The following is a 23,244-nucleotide window of genomic DNA, read 5'->3' on the forward strand; positions in this document are numbered from 1 at the left end:
ACCAGGTGGCCATATATCAACTGGAAAACAGATGTTGTGAATTAAAAGTATAATGGTCTATAGTCTTAGTCTGAGCCATTCTGTTGCATTCCTGCTGTGCCTTTACATTGGAGAGCCAATGCATTCAGCACAACTATCCAGAGTATAAAACAGTCAGATACTGTTACTGGAGTAGGGACGCCATCTTTGGAAAGGAGAGACCCTGCTGTCACATGGTCTAACTACAGATTAATAAGTTTGTGGAACTGACAAAAAGTAGCTTTTTGACAATCTGATGGACTTTGAGTATCCTTCTAATGCTTTATCTTTGTTCAAGTAACAGTTTCATTGTCACTGAACTGTCTAATTATTTATATTTTCTCAATCCTGATTATAGTGTTTTTCTCTCATTGTCCTTTTGTTCTGTTCTTGCCTCTGCCCCTTTCCCATTCAGGCACTTCCAAGAAATGAAAGATGATGCAATTGTCTGTAACATTGGCCATTTTGATATTGAGCTGGATGTAAAATGGCTGAATAATAATGCCGTCAAGAAAGTGAATATTAAACCCCAGGTAAATGATGACTTTTTACACAGCTTCCTGTATGAAATTAATTTGTGCACCTCTGATCCAGTTTCTGTTGACTATTGCGCCCTCAGCAGACACTGGTCCCATTTGGGTACCAAGCTGGCTATCTTAATCTGAAGATCACAGGTTAAGTGAGGGAGATTCAGTGTCATGCTACTCCATTAGATGATGCTCTTGTTCCATTGAGGCAGAGATCATGAGATGTAGGAGCAGAATTAGACCCATCAAGTCTGGTCTGCCATTCAATCATGGCTGATATTTTTCTCATCCCCATTCGTCTGCCTTTTCCCCATAATCCCTGATTCCCTTATTAATCAAGAACCTATCTATCTCTGTCTTAAAGACACTTAATGACGTGGAGGGTTGAGAGAGCAGCAACTTATAATGGCAGTTCTGCAATGTTCAAAGCAATGTCCCAGTTAAGGTTACTTGGCATTCAAAGTATGGGCTAGTGTCAGTGAGTGAGATAGGTATGGGACCAACAATGGAGGGACCTCAGACTCTGCAATTGTCCCAATAGATCTGAGGTTCATGTAACTTGTGTGGACCAGAGCAGGGACTGTTAGGTGGATAAACAACTTGACAATGGTACAAGGAGCATTCAAGAAAGAACAAAAAGTTGTAGCACAGGAACAGGCCCTTCAGTCTTCCAAGCCTGCACCAACCATGCTGCCCAACTTAACTAAAACCCCAACCTTTCTGGGGACCATATCCCTCTATTCCCATCCTATTCATGTACTTGTCAAGATGTCCCTTAAAAGTCAGTACCGTATCCGCTTCCACTACCTTTCCCGGCAATGAGTTCCAGACACTCGCATCGCCTTTAAACCTTGCATGTCAAACCTATGCCTCCTGGTAATTGTTCCACCCTAGGAAAAAGCTTCTGACTATGCACTATGTCCAAGCCCCTCATAATCTTGTAGACGTCTATTAGGTTGCCCCTCAACCTCCGTCACTCCAATGAGAACAAACCAAGTTTCTCCAGCCTTTTAGGCAATATCCTGGTAAATCTTTTCTGTACCACTTGCAAAACCTCCACATCCTTCTGGTAGTGTGACAACCAGAATTGAACACTGTATTCCAAGTGTGGCCTAACTAAGGTTCTATAAAGCTGCAACATGATTTGCCAATTTTTAAACTCAATACCTTGGCTGATAAAGACAAGCATGCTGTATGCTTTCATGACTACCTTTTCCACCTGCATTGCCACCTTCAGTGACCTGTGTACCTGTAGTCGCAGATCTCTTTGCCTGTCAATACTCTTTAAGGGTTCTGCCACTTACTGTATATTTCCTATCTGTATTAGACCTTCCAAAATGCATTACCTCACATTTGTCTGGATTAAACTCCATCTGCCATCTCTGTGCCCAAGTCTCCAACTGATCTCTATCCTGCTGTCTCCTCTGGTGGTCCTCATCACTATCCGCGAATCCACCAACCTTTGTAGTCCACAAACTTAATCAATCCAGTTACATTTTCCTCCAAATCATTTATCTATATATTATACACAGTGAAGGTCCCAGCACTGGTCTCTAAGGAACGCCACTTGTCACAGCCCTCCATTATGAGAGGAGATTGAAAATGAATACAGTACTGGACGGAACAGCAACATGAGAAGATTGGATAATGCAGCCAATAGCATGAGTTCTGAAGACAGTTGCTCGCCTTGTTGGGGTTAAGGATGTGAGCTCATGGTGGGAGAGGAACTTGCAGTGGGAAGGAGAGGATCCAGTTGTTATGGTGCCAAGAAAGAGCATCTGCTTGAGTGAAGATGAGTAGCTAGGGGTAATTTCAAAAGCAAAACCCTTGTGGTAATCGCTGGTTACCACCTGAACAAGAAACAAATTGGCTTGGGGGTAACCAAACTCAGGGTTGGATATCTGGCTCAAAGTTTGGTGTGAGAGGAGAATTTGGAAAGTTAGAGAAAGGACAAGGCAGTGGTGCAGAGTAGCATAACAGGTATTGATAACCAGCGTGTGACAGGAAGAGCTTAAAATGCACTAACAAATATGGTAAAGGGTATTGAAAAGTAACTTTAAATAAGGGTGAGAAGGGTGCAGATGAAGGGAGATGTAGAAATCCAATGATAAAAAGTTGAGACAATAGAAATATATTTGTGAGAGTCAAGAGATGCTGAGCGGAACAGGAAAGCATTGGGATTTTAATGGTAACAGAAAATAAGGCCCATGCAGGGAATAATAGGAATAAAGTGACTTCGGTATTAGTTTTATTATCAGAATGTTCAAACCTTCTGCAATAAGATAGATGAACTAGTGACATAAATAGAGATCCAACTGCCATTAGAGATGTGGGTGCAAGGTGACCAAGGTTGGCAACAAATAATCCAGACTACATAATGTTTTGAAAAGACTGAATGGAAGAGGTGGAGTAGCAGCCCTCATAATAAAGGATGACATCAGAACAGCAACAAGAAAGTATAATGTGTATGGGTGGAGATTAGGAATAGCAAGGGTCAGAAACAATGGTGAAAGTAGTTGATCGGCTCCCTAATTGGACTTTATACTGTTGGGCAGAGCATTAACCAATCAATTATTGGCATTTGTAACAAAGGCAATATAATAGTTTTGGATGACTTTAATGTTCATATAGTTTAGTCCAGTGAAATTGGCAAAGGTGGTCTGGGACATGACTTTGTATGATGCTTTTGTTCCAGAATCCTGGAACAATATGTTCTAAAACCAACTCAGGATAAAGATATTTTAAACACAGTGTGAAGAGGTGGGATTAATTAATAATGTTTTGGGCCATGCCTCCCAGCATTGGATTTGGTGGGGTGGTTGGTGGGGGACTACCCCAAAGATACCCTGGAAGTCTCAGTTCCCAAGTGTTTACCTGGCAATTGTCCATTTAAGAAGCGAAGGCATGGTGAGAAAGATCTGTCCATGGCTTACTTTGGAAGTTCATGGCTAGCATTATATGAAAAGACGCTTATAATGTTGCAAAGAATAATCACAAATCCCTTTATTTATATTGTCTTTCCGTGTTCTTCCTAACAAATTGTATCACCTCTCACTTTCAGCATTAAATTTCATTGCCATTTGTCAGCCTAGTGCAACATTTTGTCTCTTTTTAAAGTTTAACGCTATTTTCCTTGCCATTTTTCCAAGTTTTGTCTCATTTATAAATTTTGAAATTGTGCTCTGTACATCAAAGTCTTGATCATTCTTATATAGGAAGAGCAGAGGATCCCAATGCAGATTCTTTGGGAATTCCCACAATAAACCATTGTGCAAAGAAACAACTGTTCACTGATACTGTTTTCTGTCACTCAACCAATCTTGTATCCATGTTGCTAATATCCTTTTTATTCCAGGAATTCTTCCATGTGGTATTTTACCAAATGCAATTTGTAAGTCCATGTACACTACATCAACCATAGGCTGAGTGAGTAGGTGTATGAATGGCAGATGCAGTATAGTGTGGATAAATGTGAGATTATCCATTTCAGTAGCAATAATAGGAACACAGATTATTATTTGAATGGGTAAAAATTGCGGGAGGTGGATATTTAGCAAGACCTTGGAGTTTCTGTACATCAGTCGCTGAAAGTAAGAGCGCAGGTACAGCAGGCAGTAAAGAAGGCAAATGGTATGTTGGATTTCATAGAGGATTTGAGGATAAGGATATTTTATTGCAATTGTACAGGGTGTTGGTGAGACCACACCTGGTGTATTTTTGGCATTCTTATCTGAAGAAGGATGCCCTTGCTATAGAGGGAAGGTTTGTCATATGAGAAGAGACTTAGTCAGTTAGGATTATATTCATTGGAATTTAGTAAAGAGGGGATCTCTTAGGAACTTAAAAAATTCTAACAAGATTAAACAAGGTGGATTCAAAAAATGTTTCCAAATGTGGGGGAGTCCAGAACTAGAGTGTCATAGTTTGAGGATAGGGGTAAACTTTTTAGGACTGAAGTGAGGAGAAATTTCTTTGCCCAGAGTGTGGTGAATGTGTGGAATTCACTACCACAGAATGTAGTTGAAGACAAAACATTGTCTGATTTCAAGAGGAAATTAGAAGCTCTTGGGGTTAAAGGAATCAAGGGATTTGGGGGGAGGGGGTCAGGATATTGAATTTGATGATCAGCCATGATGAAAATGACTGGCAGAGCAGGCTGGAAGGGCAGAGTGGTCTACTGCTTCTAATTTCTGTCAAGCAAGTTAATTAAACATTATCTGCTTTTCATAAATCCATGCTGGCTTTCCTAAATCTACATTTGTCCAATAACGTTAATTTTGTCCACTGAGGTTAAACTTACTGGCTTGTTTTGTTTGAAGAACTATGCCTCAGGGATCTGTTTTGGGGCCACTGCTGTTTGTAATTTTTATTAATGATCTGGATGAGGGTATAGTTGGGTGGATTAGTAAATTTGCTGATGACACCAAAGTCGGGGGTGTGGTAGATAGTGAGGAAGGGTGTCATAGTTTGCAGGGTGACTTAGACAGGTTGCAGAGCTGGGCCGAGAGGTGGCGGATGGAGTTTAATGCGGAGAAGTGTGAGGTTAATTCACTTTGGTAGGAATAACAGATGTGTTGAGTATAGGGCTAACGGGAGGACTTTGAATAGTGTGGATGAACAGAGGGATCTGGGTGTATGTGTGCATAGATCCCTGAAAGTTGGGAATCAAGTAGATAGGGTTGTTAAGAAGGCATACGGTGTCTTGGCGTTTATTGGTAGGGGGATTGAATTTAGGAGTCACAGCGTCATGTTGCAACTGTACACAACTCTGGTGCGGCCGCACTTGGAGTACTGTGTGCAGTTCTGGTCCCCACATTACAGGAAGGACGTGGAGGCTTTGGAGAGGGTGCAGAGGAGGTTTACCAGGATGTTGCCTGGTATGGAGGGGAGGTCCTATGAGGAGAGACTGAGGGATTTGGGGTTGTTTTTGCTGGAAAGAAGGCGGCTAAGAGGGGATCTTATTGAAACATATAAGATGATTAGAGGTTTAGATAGGGTGGACAGTGATAGCCTTTTTCCTCGGATGGAGAAAGCTAGCACGGGGGGGCATGGCTTTAAATTAAGGGGGGGGGTAGTTATAGGACGGATGTCAGGGGTAGGTTCTTTACCCAGAGGGTGGTGAGGGATTGGAATGCCCTGCCTGCTGCGGTTGTAAATGCGCCTAGTTTGGGGGCGTTTAAGAGATCCGTGGATAGGTTTATGGACGAAAAGGAATTGGTTTAGGTTAGTGGGTCATTGTTTTTTAACTGGTCGGCGCAACATCGTGGGCCGAAGGGCCTGTTCTGTGCTGTAATGTTCTATGTAACATTTGTAATTCTCCAGTCTTCTGACATCACTAAGAAGATTTGGAAAATTATGGTTAACATCTCTGAAATTTCCATCAGTTAATCCCCTCCACATCCTTGTATGTATTCCTTCTGGTCCTTGTGACTCTACACCAGTGATGGACAACTTAAGCCAGTGAGTGGGCTGCATGAGTGGCCCTCCTTAAACTCAGGGCACAGCAAGATTGAAATTGGGCTTGTTTACTAACCATGACCCCATGGATAAGATTAAATACATTTCATACACACTGAATATTGCAATGATTTGCAGAAGATGTTTCATCATTCTTGTAATAGAATGAATGTATCAAGTTCAAATGACAATCAATGAAATATTTACACTTGTGATATCTACGTTAATATGACTTAACACATTGTTTGTCATCTTAGAGCCTGCAACTGGTTTCATTGCTATCCATACTGTTGCCAGGTTTATAATCCAGCTCCCTAAATCTCAGTCTGAGTAATGTATAAAAATTGTAAATTTGCATTGTTCAGCGCGGAGTGCAGAAAGGATGAGGCAGGCTTCTGTCATGAAACTTTGCTGTAGCTCCTGATTCACCTACAGTTTAATTTGTGGCCTGTGTCCCTGAGCTGCAGCAGTTGTATGTGGTGGTCCTCTGACATGCTTTGTTTACATTACCTGAGCGGTAGCGCCACTAACCATTCAGTCTGTTTCAAACTGTGTTCTGGGGCACAGGTGGATCGCTATCAGCTAAAGAACGGTCGCCACATCATTGTTCTTGCTGAGGGTCGTTTGGTGAATCTTGGCTGTGCAATGGGCCATCCCAGCTTTGTAATGAGCAACTCTTTTACCAACCAAGTCCTGGCACAGATTGAGCTGTGGACCAATCCTGGCAAGTATCCAGTGGGCGTACACTTCCTGCCAAAGAAGGTGAGTGGTCTTTTATCTGTAGTTGAATCTGGAGATAAATTTTATCTGGAGATTTTAATGTTGAGTTTAGTTTTCTTATGAGCTTTTTCAACCTGCTGATTGCTTTAGATATTTGGAATATGGCAAAGACTTGAACCTATGAAATGATTTTTAATATTCCTCAGTTCGTATAAGGTTAACATTTGAGGTGCAGTACCTGCTATTCTGTAGATAAATGTGCACATAACCAACAATGAAATGCATGGCCAGATAATCAGTTTTTAGTGGTAACTGAAGGAGATGGTTGGCCTGGTTGAATAAAATCATAGAATCTCTACATTGCAGAAGAAGGCTATTTTGCCTAGTGAATCTGCACCATCTCTCAAAAAAACATCTTAGCTCGACCACACCCCCCCACTCTGGTCTCAAAACCCTGCACATTTACTATGGCTAATCCATCTAGCCTGCAAATCTTTGGACTGTGGGAGGAAACCGGAGCACCCGGAGGAAATCCATGTGGACATGGAGAATGTGCAGACTCATTTTTATTGATCATTTTTCTACTCTTGCGGAACATTGTATATTAATGACTTGAAAGGGGGAACTAAATGTATTATCTCCAAATTTGCAAATGATAGGAGGGTGAGCTGAGAGGAGGATGCAGAGATGTTTCAGCGTGGTTTGGACAAGCTGCATATATGACTAGATGCAGTATAGAAACATAGAGAAACTACAGCACAATACAGGCCCTTCGGTGCACAAAGTTGTGCCAAACATGTCCCTACCTTAGAGATTACTAGGCTTACTCATAACCCTCCATCTTACTAAGTTCCATGTTCTTATTTAAAAGTCTCTTAAAAGACCCTATTGCATCTGCCTCCACCACCGTTGCCAGCAGCCCATTCCATGCACCCACCACTCAGTAAAAAAACTTTCCCTTGACATCTCTGTACCTACTCTCCAGCACCATAAACCTGTGTCCTCTTATGGCAACCATTTCAGCCCTGGGAAAAAGCCTCTGACTTTCCACTCAATCAATACCACTCAACATCTTATACACCTCTATCAGGTTACCCCTCACCCTTCACCTTTCCAAGGAGAAAAGGCAGAGCTCCCTCAGCCTATCCTCATAAGGCATGCCCCCCAATCCAGGCAACACCCTTGTAAATCTCCTCTGCACCCTTTCTATGGCTTCCACATCCTTCCTGTAATGAGGCAACCAGAACTGAGCACGGTACTCCAAGTGGGGTCTGACCAGGGTCCTATATAGCTGCAACATTATCTCTCGCCACGATTGATGAAGGCCAGTACACCATACGCCGCCTTAACCACAGCTTCAACCTGCACAGCTGCTTTGAGCGTCCTATGAACTCGGACTCCAAGATCCTTCTGATCTTCCACACTGTCAAGAGTCCTACCCCTAATATTATGCCATCCTATTTGACCTGCCAAAATGAACCACTCCACACTTACCTGGGTTGAAGTCCATCTGCCACTTCTCTGCCCAGTCTTGCATCCTATCAATGTCTCGCTGCAACTTCTGACATCCCTCCACACTAGCCACAACACCTTCAACCTTCGTGTCATCAGCAAACTTGCCAATCCATCCCTCCACTTCCTCATCCAGGTCATTTATAAAAATCACAAAGAGCAAAGGTCCCAGAACAGATCCCTGGGGCACTCCACTGGTGACCGACCTCCATGCAGAATATGACCCATTTATAACCACTCTTTGCCTTCTGTGGACAGGCCAATTCTGGATCCACAAAGCAAGTCCCCTTGGATCCCATCCCCCTTGCTTTCTCAGTAAGCCTTGCAAGGGGCACCTTATCGAATGCCTTGCTGAAGTCCATATATACATCTACTCACTGATTCCTGGGATAGCTGGTATAATGTGGATAAATGTGAAGTTATCCACCTTGGTAGCAATAATAGAAAGACATTATTACTTGAATGGGTGTAAATTGAGAGAGGTGGATGCTCGGTGAGACTTCAATATCCTTGTGCATCAGTCACAAAGTACAGCAGGCAGTAAAGAAGGCAAAAGGTATGTTAGCCTTCATAGTGAGAGGATTTGAGTATAGGGGTAGGGGTGTTTTACTGCAATTGTATAGAATGTCCACCATCAGAACCAGAGTCCGGAACTAGAGGTCATAGTGTGAGGATAAGGAATAAACCTTTTCGAACTGAAGTGAGAAGAAATTTCTTCATCCAGTGGGTGGTGAATGTGTGGAGTTCACTGCCACAGAATGTTGAGGCCAAAACATTCTAATTTAAAAAAGAAATTAGACACAAAGAACAAAAACAGCCCGGGAAACAGGCCCAACGAGCCCCCGCCGCCATCTCAACACCACCAGTCCCCCCCCTCCACCCATGACCCTTGTCTAATGTTTTATGGCCATCCACATTGAGGGAAACTAATTTAGGGAGAATTTATTACTGCCAATCAGCCTAACAGCACATCTTTGGGGTGTGGAAGGAAACCGGAGCATCTGGAGAAAACCCATGCAAGCATGGGGAGAATGCGCAAACTCCCACAGACACTGGCCCAAATCCATGTATCTGCACAGCAATCAGTGATAGTCACTGAGCTGTCGTCTTGCCCAGTATCTGGTCCAGTTTAGGCACACACTAATAACATGAAGCACTAGGCCAATCTCGAACAACCAAGAGCAGCCCAAGTATGACCCATCGCGTGTACGCCCCTTGTTGGACACAAGGCGGACCGACTTAAAACCCGTGAATGAAAAAAAAACATTATTATTGTACCATATCCATTTACCATACCAGGGACGTCCCAATGCTAATGACCCTTATTTAAAACAATCTCCTATATCCACCCATCTCCAACCCACTCATGTGCCTAAGTTACTCTTAAATGACTCTAGTGTTTTTGCCTCCACCACCTTATTTGGCAGAGCATTCCATACCCCCACTACCCTCTGTAAGAAAAACCTCACTCTAATATCTGTGTTGTACCTCTCCCCCCTCACCTTAAGTCCATGGCCCCTTGTCCTATGTGTCTCTATCGTAGGAAATAGCTTACCTATTTCCTATTACATAGGAAATAGCTCTTGGGGCTGAAGGGATCAAAGGATATGGAGGAAAGGGGGATCAGGATATTGAATTTGATAATCAGCCATGATCAGAGTAATGGTGGGTCAGGCGTGAAGGGCCAACTCCTGCTTCGAGTTTCTAATTTGAACCTTTTTACTGTACATGTCTATGAAAATTGCTCCAACTGTTGTTTTAACATGCTACTTTTCGGATTCTTTCAGCTGGATGAGGCAGTGGCTGCTGCACACTTGGAGAAGTTGGGAGTGAAATTAACCAAGCTAACACCAGACCAGGCATGTTACCTTGGTGTACCTGTGGATGGCCCCTTTAAGCCAGACCATTACAGATACTGAACACTTTGCTTCCAGAAAAACCAAAGCATTGCAACATTCCTCAGAGGGGCTTGTTGGCATCTGTGATGGATCTTTATCAGGAATCAAGTGGTTACAAAGTCCCAAGAAAATTACTGATCTGTTCTTCAGCCATTGTGGCCATTTCAATCACCAAAGCATCTTCATTTTGTATCTGCATTGATATTGAAATAAAATCCTGCTAAAACACTTGAGTTTTCCCTATTTTAATCTCAGGATTTTTGCCTAACACGGCTGTGTGTAAATTCATTACCTTAGTGTCGAACTTCAGTATTGTTCTGTGGGTGTAGGTGACTCCTCTATTGAAGTTTGTCCAATTGGAGCACAATTTAGACTGACATCACTGAGGTCAGGCTTGAGGGAGGTCTGTGCTCCATTTGTGGTGGTGCTACTAGGGTTTGCCTGGATGTACACATGCAGGAATGAACCTTTTCACCCACACTGATAAGGCCTAAATCTGGCTCATCAGCAATCCTTGAATGCCAGATAGCTTGAAAATGTTCAGTCTAGGGTCACACCAAGAATAAACATTTGGATGAATTTTCACAAATATTAAAGTGCACCGAATACTGAGAGGCAGCACTAGAACATGGAAGAGAACATGGAATGATAGCAAAGGAGACTGTAATGGAGTCTAAACCAGGGTTACTGTACATGTATGTGAATGCACCAAGTGGTAAATAAGATTGGTGAGTTACAGGTGCAAATTGCATTATGGAATTACCATGGCAAAAGGAGGCCTGGTTTAAGAAAGGACAGAACAAAGAAAATTAGAGCATGGGAACAGACCCTTTGGTCCTCCAAGCCTGCATCAACCACACTGCCCAAGTGAACTAAAACCCCCTATCCTTGTGGGGACCACATCCCTCTATTCCCATCCTATGCATGTATTTGACGCCCCTTAAAAGTCACTAGCGTACCTGCTTCCACTACTCTCCCCAGCAGCGAGTTCTGGGCACCCACCATCCTGTGTTAGTTTTTTAAAAAAAACTCACCTTGTACATATCCTTTAACCCTTAACCTTTGCACCTTAAACCTGTGCCCCCTAGTAATTATCTCTTCCACCCTGGGAAAAAGCTTCTGACTATCCACTCTATGTCCCTTAATCTTGTAGACTTCTCTCAGGTCACCTCTCAAAGAACAACACAGCATGAGAAACAGGCCCTTTGGCCCAACGAGCCCGTGCTGCCATTTTAACATTGAGTCCCCTCCACCTATGAACCTTGTCTATGCTTATGGCATTCCACATAGAGGGAGACTAATTTAGGGGCAATTCATTACACCAATCAGCCTAACAGCACATCTTTGGGGTGTGGGAGGAAACCGGAGCACCTGGAGAAAACCCACACAAGCATGGGGAGAATGTGCAAACGTCCACAGACACTGGCCCAAATCCATGTATCTGCACAGCAAACAGTGATAGTCACTGAGCTGTCGTGTTGTCCAGTTTAAGGGTACACTAATGACGTGAAGCACTAGGCTACTCTCAACATCCAAGAGCAGCCCTTGTACGACCCATCGTGTGTATGCCTCTTGTTGGACAATAAGGTGGACCAAAGCACCTGTGGATTAAAAAAATCAATAACATGCACATCCTCACATAAACATTCAAGGGAATCTCCAGAAGCTCAAAAGTAAAACAAGTGAGCCAGAAAATATGTTGGAAAGTCCATAGGAATCAATTGATTCAAAAGGCTCCTAAACCTTATTTAAAACAATCTCTTATATCCCTTCATCTCCAACCCACTCATGTGCCTGTCTAAGTAACTCTTAAACAACTCCAGCGTGCCTGCCTCCACCACCTTACTTGGCAGAGCATTCCATACCCCCACAATCCTCTGTGTGAAAAACCTCCCTCTAATATCCGTGTTATACCTCTCCCCCCTCACCCTAAGCCCGTGGCCCTTCGTAGTGTGTGTTTCCAATCTAGGAAAAAGCTTACCACTGTTTATCTATACCCTTCATAATCTTATATACCGCTATTGGATCTCCCCTCAGTCTCTGTCTTTCTAGGGAAAACAGCCCCAATTTACCCAATTTTTCCTCATAACCCAACCTTCTCTGCACTCTCCAGAGTCTCCGCATCTTTCCGGTAGTAAGGCGACCAGAACTGGACGCAGTACTCCAAATGCGGCCTAACCAACGTTCTATACAACTGCAACATTAGACTCCAGCTCTTGTACAATATTGTTCCAGTGAGAATGAACTAAGCTTCTCCAAGCCCTCATAGCTAATGCCCTCTGTACCAGGCAACATCCTGGTAAATCTTTTCTGTACCCTCTCCAAAGTTCCACATCCTTCTGGCAGTGTGCTGACCAGAATTGAACATTATATTCCAAGTGCAGCCTAACCAAGGTTCTATAAAGCTGTAACATGACTTGCCAATTTTTAAACTGAATGTCCGGGCTGATGAAGGCAAACGTCATATGCCGCCTTGACTACCGTCTCCACCTGCATTGCCACTTTGTGGTCTGTGTACTTAGAACATATAACACTACAGCACAAACAGGCCCTTCGGCCCACAAGTTGCACCAATCATATCCATACCTACCAGGCCATAGAACTATCTATAACTCCCAATCTCATTAAATCTCATGAACTTATTCAGAAGCCTTTTAAAAGACCCCAGCAAATTTGCCTCCACCACCACCAATGGCAGCCGATTCCACTCACTCACCACCCTCTGAGTGAAACACTTACCCCTGACATCTCCTCTACCTGCTGCCCAGCATCTTAAATCTGTGTCCTCTCGTAGTGACCCTTTCAGCCCTGGGAAATAGCCTCTGAGAATCCACCCTATCTATTCCTCTCGACATTTTATAAACCTCTATCAGATCGCCTCTCAACCTTCGTCTCTCCAGGCAGAAGAGACCTAGCGCCCGCAACCTATCTTTATAAGGCATGCCTCCCAATCCAGGCAACATCCTTGTAAATCTCCTCTGCACCCTCCCAGTAGCTTCCACATCCTTCCTGTACTGAGGCGACCAGAACTGCACACAGTACTCCAAGTGGGGCCTGACAAGGGTCTTATAAAGTTGCAGCATTACCTCCCAACTCCTAAACTCAATCCCTCGATTAATGAAGGCCAGTACACCATATGCCTTCTTGACCACATCCTCCACCTGCGAGGACGATTTAAGAATCCTATGGACCCAGACTCCAAGGTCCTTCTGCTCCTCAAAACTGCTAAGAATCCTACCTTTGATATTGTACTCCTTCATCCTATTGGACCTGCCAAAATGGACCACTACACATTTATCTGGGTTGAAGTCCATCTGCCACTTCTCCGCCCAGTCTTGCTATCTATGTCACGCTGCATCTTCTGACATCTCTTCAGACTATCCACAACACCATCAACCTTCGTGTCGTCGGCAAACTTATCAACCCATCCCTCCACTTCTCATCCAGGTCATTTATGAAAATGACAAACAGCAAGGGTCCCAGAACAGATACCTGGGGCACTCCACTGGTGACCGACCTCCATCCAGAAAAAGACTCATCCACAACCACTCTCTGCCTTCTTGCAGGCAAGCCAATTCAGGATCCACAAGGCCAAAGCCCCTTGGATCCCATGCTCTCTCACCTTCTCAAGAAGTCTTGCATGGGGAACCTTATCAAATGCCTTGCTGAAGTCCATGTAAACCACATCCACCGCTCTTCCTTCGTCAATGCGTTCAGTCAAATTTTCAAAGAACTCAACTAGGCTCGTAAGGCACGACCTGCCCTTGACAAAGCCGTGTTGACTATTCCTGATCATACTAAACTTCTCTAAATGCTCATAAATCCTGTCCCTCAGAATCCTCCCATCAACTTACCAACCACTGAGGTCAGACTCACCGGTTGGTAATTTCCCGGGCTATCCCTGTTCCCTTTCTTGAAAATAGGAAACACGTCCGCAATCCTCCGGAACCTCTCCCGTCTCCATCAACGACATAAAGATCATCGCCAGGGGCTCTGCAATCCCTTTCCTCACCTCCCACAGTAACCTGGGGTACATCCCATCCAGTCCTGGCAACTTATCTATCTTGATAGAATTGAAAAGTACTTGTACATCTGGATCCCTCTGCATATTAATACTGTTAAGGGTTCTGCCATTTGCTGTATATTTCCTATCTATTAGACATTCCAAAATGCATTACCTCAACATTTGTATGGATTAAACTCCATCTGTCATCTCTCTGCCCAAATCTCCAACTGATCTATATCCTGCTGTATCCTCGGATGGTTCTCATCACTATCTGCAAATCCATCAACCTTTGTGTTATCCACAAACTTACTAATCAAACCAATTATATTTTCCTCCAAACATATATTACAAAGAGCAAAGGTCCCAGCACCGATTGCTGAGGAACGCAACTTGTCTCAGAACTGTGTGTTAAATATTCCTGGATACCAGACGTCCTGGAAAGATGGAAAAGAGGGAGAGGTAATGGTGTTGATTAAGGAGAGCATTGCATTGCAGGAAAGGGGATGTTCCGGGGGGCCAAGGGCAGCATCTATTTAGCTAAGGCTAAGAAACAAAAAATTGTGCAACTGCAATGCTTGGTTAAGTCTAAAGGCCACAAACTATTGGGAATGACATGGAAAAACAAATTATAAGGAAATTGGGTGCAAACACTGGAGTACCATAGAACCCTACAGTGCAGAAAGAGGCCCTTCGACCCATCAAGTCTGCACCAAACACAATCCCATCCAGGACCTACCCCGACATCCCAACATATTGTACCCACTAATCCCTCTAACCTATGCATCCCTGGACAATAAGGAGCAATTTCTTAGCATGGCCAATCAACCTAACCCGCACATCTTTGGAGTAGTTACAATGTGGGACTTCATCTAAATATAGACTGGGATATTAGTATTGTAAAAGGATAGAGAGGGGCAAGAGTGTTCAGAAAAAAATTGGCAGCAGTATGATTCCAAACCAATGAAAAAGACAATAATGTTAGATCCGGTTCTTGGATATGAGGTGGGCCAAGTGGATGTCGTGTCAATGGGAGGACACTCATGACGCAGTGATCATTTTATCATAAAGTTTAAAATGAATATGGAAAAGGGCAAAGAACAATCCAGAGCAAGAATAATTAGCTGACGGAAAGCCAATTTCAATGGGGTAAGGATGGATCTGGGAAAAATGGAGCCCAAGATTAGTAGGAAAAATAGGAATTGAACAAAGGGCTACTGCAAAGAAGTGTCTGGGCAGAGTCGAGGTATATTACCTCAAAAACAAATCCAGAGCTCTTTGGATGGTAACAGATGATGAAGAAAAAAAATGTGCTTATGACAGATGTCAGGTCAAAAATTCAACTGAGAATCAGGATGAATATAAAAGATTCAGAGAGGAGGTGAAAAAGCAAATAAGATGAAAAGAGACCGGCAGGTAACATAAAAGGGAATCCCAAAGTCTTCTATAACATACCAATAGTAAAAGGGTGAATAAATGAGTAGGGCTAATTAGGGACCAAAAAGAAGATTTATGCATGAGGACAGAAATCATGGCTGAGGGTATTCAGGAATAGTTTGCATCTGTTTTTATAAAGGAAGATAATGATGCCTAAGCCACAGTGATAGAGCAGGTAATTCAGACAGCTGCAAGGGTTTACAATTGTAAGGAAATGGTATCGGAAAGGTTGTCTATAATTAGAGTTGATGAGGCATTGGAATCAGATGACAGGCATCCAAAGGTACTGTGAGAATGGGAATTATGAAGGCACTGGCCATTAATCTTCGATCTTTAGACTTGGATAGTGCCAGCTCTGGAGAATTACCTTGTTCAAAAGCTGTAAAGATAAACCCAAGAGCTAGTCAGTTTAATTTTGCTGGGTGAGGAAATTTCTAGAAACAGTAATGTGGGACTATTATAGTCACTTGGTCATATGCAAGTTAATTAAAGAATGCCAGCATGGATTTGGTAAGGGAGACCATGTTTGACTTGCCCAAGTTTTTTGATGAGGTAACAAAGAGGGTCAATGAGGGTAATCTTGCTGATGTAGTGCACATGGAGTTCTAAAAGGTATTTGATAAAGTGCCTCCTAACAGACTTTAACAAAGTTCTAACTCATAAAATAAAAGGAATAGTATCAACATGGATACAACGTTTTTTTATGCAGAGGGTGGCGAGGGCCTGGAATGCACTGCCAGGTAGGGTGGTGGAGGCAGACACGTTGGCATCATTTAAGAATTACCTGGATAGACACATGACCAACCCGGGAATGGAGGGATACAAACGAATGGCCTAGTTGGACCAACACGTGGCACACGGTTGGCGAGCCGAAGGGCCTGTTTCCTGTGCTGTATTGTTCTTTATTCTTTGTTCTTTGTACATTGACTCATAAAATCGTAGAGGTTTACAACATGGAAACAGGCCCTTTGGCCCAACTTGTCCATGCTGCCCCTTTTTTAACCCCTGAGCTAGTCCCAATTGCCTGCATTTGGCCCATATCTCTCTATACCCATCTTACCCATGTAACCATCTCAATGTTTTTAAAAGACAAAATTATATCTGCCTCTACTACTATCTCTGGCAACTTGTTCCAGACATCATCCTCTGTGTGAAAAAATTGCCTTTCTGGACACTTTTGTACCTCTCCCTTCTCACCTTAAACCTAAGCCCTCTTGTTTTAGACTGTCCTACCTTTGGGAAAAGATATTAACTGTCTAGCTGATCTATGCATCTCATTATTTTATAGACCGCTATAAGATCACCCCTCAGCCTTCTACGTACCAGAAAAAAAATTCCAGCCTCTCCTTATAACTCAAACCATTAAGTCCCAACAGCATCTTAGTAAATCTTTTCTGCACTCTTTCTAGTTTAGAATTAGGAGAAGGAATAGGCCCTCTAACCCCTGAAGCCTGTTCCACCATTCAGTAAGATCATGGCTGATCTTTTTGTGGACTCAGCTCCACTTACCTGCCCGCTCACCATAACCCTTAATTCCCTTACTGTTCAAAAATTTATCTATCCAACAAGGAAACAAAGATTTCTGTTAATGGCCCAGCAGTTACATCCCTTGTCTCCTTCAGTAATCTGGATAGATGCCATCAGGCCCTGGAGATTTCCCTACCTTAATATTTTTTAATTCACTTCACACTTCCTTGTTATGTGCACTTGTTCTAAAGGTTTAATGCCTTGGGATCTCCTTTATCCTGTCTGCCAAGGACATTTTGTGACCCTTTTTGCCCTCCTAACTCCCTGTTTGAACAATTTTCTACTTTCCCTGTATCCTTCAAATGCTTCATCTGTTTTTAATTGCCTAGATCTCATGCATACATCCTTTTTCTTTATGACGAGACTCAGCATTTCCCTGGTCATCCACGGTTCCTGAACCCTGCCATTCCTGTCCTTCCTTTTCATAGGCACATGCCTGTCTTGCACTCTGATCAACTGCTCCTTAAAAGACTCCCACATGCCAGATGTGAATTTAATCTCAAACAGACTCTCACACAACAGCCTCCAAGTCCTGTCTAATCTAGGGTTAAGTTTAGCACCTTAACCCTAGGACAACATTTGCCCTTTTCCATGAGCATCGGAAAGCTTAGGGAATTGTGGTCATTGTTTGCCACATGTTCCCCCACTACAACTTTGATGACCTGGCTGGGCTTATTGGTGAGTGCAGTCCAGTATAGCTCCCTCTCTAGTCAGAGTATCCACATATTGTTCCAAAAAGCCTTCCTGGACACACTTAACAAATTGCTCACCATCCAGACCATTAGCCCAAAGGGATTTCCAGTTAATATGAGGAAAATTAAACTCTCCCACTATAACAACCCTATTATTTCTACATCTGTCCAGAATCTGCTTACATATCCATTTTTCAACTTCCTGTGGGCTGTTGGGAGGCCTGTAGTACACCCCCATCAGAGTGGCTGCCCCCTTCCTGTTTCTGAGTTCTATCCACTGTGTCTCATTACATGATTCTTCCAAAATGCCCTTCCTCTTTACAGCTGTAACATGTTCCCAAACCAGTATTGCAATTCCCCCACCTCCTTCCCCTCAATCCCCTAAAACACCTATATCCCGGAACATTTAGTTGCTAGTCCCCTCTTTCTTTTAACCGAGTCTCCACTCTTGTAACCACATTCAAGTTCCACGCAAGAATCAAGGCTCTAAGTTCATCTGCTTTACCTATTATACTCCTTGTACTGAAACAGATGCACTCCAAACCTCTGGACCCACTAAGTTTGACCTTCCTAAGTCTGCTCTTCCTCTTAGCTCGCCTGGCCTTGGTCCCAATATTCATCCTCAGTCCCCAATACTTGCTGGCTGATTCCCACCCTCTGCCACACTAGGCTGTTCACTAGGCTGATACCGGAGATGAGGGGGTTGGACTATGAAGAGAGACTAAATAGACTGGGTCTGTACTCGTTGGAGTTTAGAAGGATGAGGGGGGATCTTATGGAGATGTATAAGATAATGAAAGGGATGGATAGGGTAGAAGTAGAGAGATTCTTCCCACTTAGAAAGGACAGCAGGACTAGAGGGCACAGCCTCAAGATAAGGGGGGTATAGTTTAGATCGGAGTTGAGGAGGAACTTCTTCAAAGGGTGGTGAATCTCTGGATTTCTCTGCCTGTTGAAGTGGTGGAGGCTACCTCGCTAAATATAGTTAAGTCACAGGTAGATAGGTTTTTGACAGACAAGGGAATTAAGGGTTATGGGGAGAAAGCGGGAAAGTAGAACTGATCCACTTCAGATCAGCCATGATCTTATTGAATAGCGGTGCAGGCTCGAAGACCTAGATGGCCCTACTCCTGCTCCTATTTCTTCTGTTCTTATGTTCTTGTTTGCAATGAGGCAAGCTGTACTGTCGAGGGGTAATCTTCAAATTGTGTCAAAACTGAAATCGACAGTGAGACAGTTTCATCATAAAGACTGGAAACAGTTGTCTTCAGACAACATGGTTAAAAAAGCTGGGAGACTATCAGTGCTAACATCAAATAAAAATCATCAAGAATGGTAAAGGAGATGTGGACTTTGTTACGCTGCATATCAACCTGGGAGCAAGAGACATCTGACCTGAATCCATTGTTTTGGCTGTGGAAATTAGATGTGATGAATGGAGTTGTTTGGACCAAGGCAGGAATTAGATTAACAAAGTGAGAGGGGAGAGATACAAAAATGTCCAGAGGGGCAATTTTTTCATACAGAGGGTGGGGAGTGTCTGGAACAAGCTGTTAGAGACTGTAAGGAGAGGCAGTACAATTTTGTCTTTTTAAAAGCGTTTACATAACTGAATGGGTAAGATGGGTATGAGAGAAATATGGGTCATATGCGGACAATTGGGACTAGCTTAGTGGTTAAAAAAGGGACGGCATGGACAAGTTGGGCCGAAGGGCCTATTCCCATGCTGTAAACCTCTATGACACTAACAGGTGCTAAGCACAAAACATCCAGCAAGATGTTTGAAGAAATATGCTCACCAAGGAACACAGTATGTCTTCAGGAAATATGTCTTGATATTTCCCATAAGATTTGTAATAGAAGGTCCAAGACCATAGCATCTGGCATGACAGTCAATGGACGGACAGAGCTGGTCACCTTGACTCAAGTCTACTTTCAACACCAAGAAAGATCAGCTGCGGTGGAGATTGTAAAAGTTTTCAGCCATATTGTGGTTATATTGGCCTGAAGGTTTTGGACTTCAGTCACCAAAGATGATCAGGAATGGTCAACATCATAAACCAACAGCTCATACTGGAAGAATTGACTACGTGATTGTTGTATCAGCCAGAAGTGAAAAATATCAGAGCTGAGGTTTATGGATAATTTAAAGTTAACAACTAAATCCTGAGGAGATTTGGATTCAATTAAGTAAAGGTTTATGAACATTTACAGAAGCATACTATGATCAAGAGTAGTCAGCATGGCTTTGTTAAAGGCAGGTTGTGCCTAATGAGCCTGGTTGAGTTTTTTGAAACTGTGACTAAACACATTGACGAAGGAAGAGCGATGGATGTGGTTTATATGGACTTCAGCAAGGCATTCAATAAGGTCCCCTCTGCAAGGCTTATTGAGAAAGTGAGGGGGCATGGGATCCAAGGGGACGTTACTTTGTGGATCCAGAACTGGCTTGCCTGCAGAAGGCAGAGAGTGGTTGTGGATGGGTCTTTTCTGCATGGAGGTCGGTCACCAGTGGAGTGCCCCAGGGATCTGTTCTGGGACCCTTGCTGTTTGTGATTTTTATAAATGACCTGGATGAGGAAATAGAAGGATGGGTTGGTAAGTTTGCCAAAGACACGAAGATCGGTGTTGTGAATAGTTCAGAGGGATGTCAGAAGTTGCAGCGTGACATAGATAGGATGCAAGACTGGACACAGAAGTGGCAGATGGACTTCAACCCAATAAATGTGTAGTGGTACATTTTGGCAGGTCAAATGGGACGACGGAATATAATATTAAGGGTAAGACTCTTAGCAGTGTGGAAGATCAGAAGGACCTTGGGGTCCGGGTTCATAGGACTCTCAAATCGGTTTTGCAGGTAGAGGATGTGGTTAAGAAGGCGTATGGTGTACTGGCCTTCATCAACCGAGGAACTGAGTTTCGGAGTCATGTGATAATGCTGCAGCTGTATAAGACCCTGGTCAGACCCCACTTGGAGTACCGTGCTCAGTTCTGGTCACCTCATTACAGAAAGGATGTGGAAGCCATAGAAAGGGTGCAGAGTGGATTTACAAGGATGTTGCCTGGATTGAGTGGCATGCCTTATGAGGATAGGTTGAGGGAGCTTGGTCTTTTCTCCTTGGAGAGACAAAGGATGAGAGGGGACCTGATAGAGGTATATAAGGTGATGAGAGGTATTGATCAGGGAGACTCTCAGAGGCTATTTCCCAGGGCTGAAATAGCTGCCACAAGAGGACACAGGTTTAAGGTGCTGGGGAGTAGGTACAAAGGAGATGTCAGGGGTAAATTTTTCACCCGGAGGGTGATTGGTGAGTGGAATCAGCTGCTGTCGGTGGTGGTGGACGCAAACTCGTTAGGGTCTTTTAAGAGATGTCTGGAAGAGTACATGGGATTTAATAGGATTGAGGGTTGTAGGTAAGCCTAGTAGGTAGTGATATGATCAGGTCGAAGGTCCAAAAGTTTGTGCTGTAGTTTTTCTATGATTCTATGTTTCTGCAGAAATGTGGGATTTTACCTATGGCTTTTCAGTGGAAGATTTTATTATAAGTTGTGATCTATATGTGTTTAGTGTTGGACAACAGTATCACGCTTGTTAAAGATCTGATATTATGGCATTCAGAATTTTTAAATGAATAAACGAGTTTGTGGTTGAGCTGAAACCCTGTGTCGGTGTAACTTTGTTCTTCATAAAATCATCAAGTTAAGAACTAACATTGACGGAAAACAGGAGTGTGCTGCTCTTCCACCAGGTTGAGAGAGTACTTAATAAAGCAAATGGTATCATGGACTTTAATTATAGGAACATAAAGTGCAAGAACAAGGAGGTTAGATTGGACTTGTATTAGAAACAAAGAAAATAAGAGGAATAGATCATTTGGCCCTTCATACCTGCTCCTCTATTCATAATGACCATGGCTGATCATCCAATTCAACAGCTTGATTCCCCCTTCTCTCTATTCCTTGATCCCTTTAACTCCAAGTGCTATATCCAACTGCTTCTTGAAGTCATTTAATGTTTTAGCCTCAACTATTTTCTATGGTAGTGAATTCCACAGGCTGACCACTCCGTGGGTGAAGCAATTTCTCCTCATCTCAGTCCTAAAAGATTTATCTTGTATCCTTAGACCATGAACCCCGGTTCTGGGCATCTTTACCATTGGGAACATTCTTCCTGCATCACTCTGTCTAATCATAGAAACCCTACAGTGCAGAAGGAGGTCATTCAGTCCATCAACTCTGCACTGACTACACAAACCCACCCAGGCTCTACACCCATATCCCTACACATTTACCCATTAATCCTTCTAACCTACATATCTCAGGACATAAGGGGCAATTTTAGCTTGGCCAATCAACCTAACCCACACATCTTTGGACTGTGGGAGGAAACCAGAGTATCCGGAGGAAACTCACACAGTCACGAGGAGAATGTGCAAATTCCACACAGTGACCCAAGCGCGGAATCAAACCCAGGTCCCTGGAGCTGTGAAGCAGCAATGCTAACCACTGTGCTACTGTGCCGCACAACACGGTGTTTGTTGGAATTTTATAGGTTTCTATGTGATCCTCCCCCCATTCTTCTGAATTCCAGCAAATATATTCTAACCAACTCAATCTCTCCTCATAATCAGACCCACCATCCCAGGTATCAGTCTAGTAAACCTTCTCTATATTCCCTCTAGAGCAAAAATATTTTTCCTCAGATAAGGAGGCCAAAACTATACACAATATACAGATTTGGCCTCACCAAGGGTCTGTATAATTGCTGTAAGATATCTCTGCTCTTGCATTCAAATCTCTATGAGGGCCAACATACCATTTACTTTCCTTACCGCCTGTTGTGCCTTCATGCTTATCTTCAGTGACTGGTGTACAAGGACACCCAGATCTAGTTGTGCATTTCCCTCTCTCAACTGTGGCCATTCAGATATTAATCTGCCTTCCATTTTTGCTACCAAAGTGGATAATCTCACATCTATCCACATTTTACTGATCTGCATGCAGATGCCTACACACACAGTCTACCCAAATTACGCTGAAGCATCTCTGCATCCTCCTCACAGCTCACCCTCCCACCCAACTTTATATTATTTGCAAATTTATATATAGTGAATAGTTGGGTTACCAGCACTGATTCCTGCGATACTCCACTAGTCTCTGCTTGCCACTTGGACAAAGCGCCATTTATTCCTATTTTATACATCCTGTCTGCTAACTAATGCATTATCTCCAATCCCCTGTACTTTAATTTTATACAAATCCTTTATGTGATTCTTTGTTAAATCCTTCTGAAAGTCCAAATAAACAACATAAGACACTAGTCTGGTGTCAATTAAAGTGTTTTGTCCAGTTCTAGGTGATGTACATTAAGAAAGATCTGAAGGTATTGGAGAAAGCACAGAAAAAATTCTAAGATTGTTTCCTGGGGTGAAGAATTCAGTTACAAAGGTGAA

At 43.1% G+C, this 23,244-nt stretch overlaps 1 protein-coding gene across 1 annotated transcript in view; it reads left to right on the forward strand.

The window, feature by feature from the left end:
- Nucleotides 1-10,360, forward strand: part of ahcy (adenosylhomocysteinase) — a 44,293-nt gene extending 33,933 nt beyond the window's left edge. Inside the window, exons 8-10 of the mRNA XM_080204534.1 lie at nt 434-551; nt 6,570-6,764; nt 10,022-10,360. Coding sequence (XP_080060660.1) covers nt 434-551; nt 6,570-6,764; nt 10,022-10,153 — 445 coding nt within the window. The 3' untranslated portion in view covers nt 10,154-10,360. The remainder of the gene's footprint in view (nt 1-433; nt 552-6,569; nt 6,765-10,021) is intronic.
- The last annotated feature ends 12,884 nt before the right edge of the window (nt 10,361-23,244 follow it).

The sequence above is a fragment of the Carcharhinus amblyrhynchos genome, chromosome 16 (assembly GCF_965287045.1).
Source record: "Carcharhinus amblyrhynchos chromosome 16, sCarAmb.v2.hapA, whole genome shotgun sequence".
Classification (NCBI taxonomy): domain Eukaryota; kingdom Metazoa; phylum Chordata; class Chondrichthyes; order Carcharhiniformes; family Carcharhinidae; genus Carcharhinus; species Carcharhinus amblyrhynchos.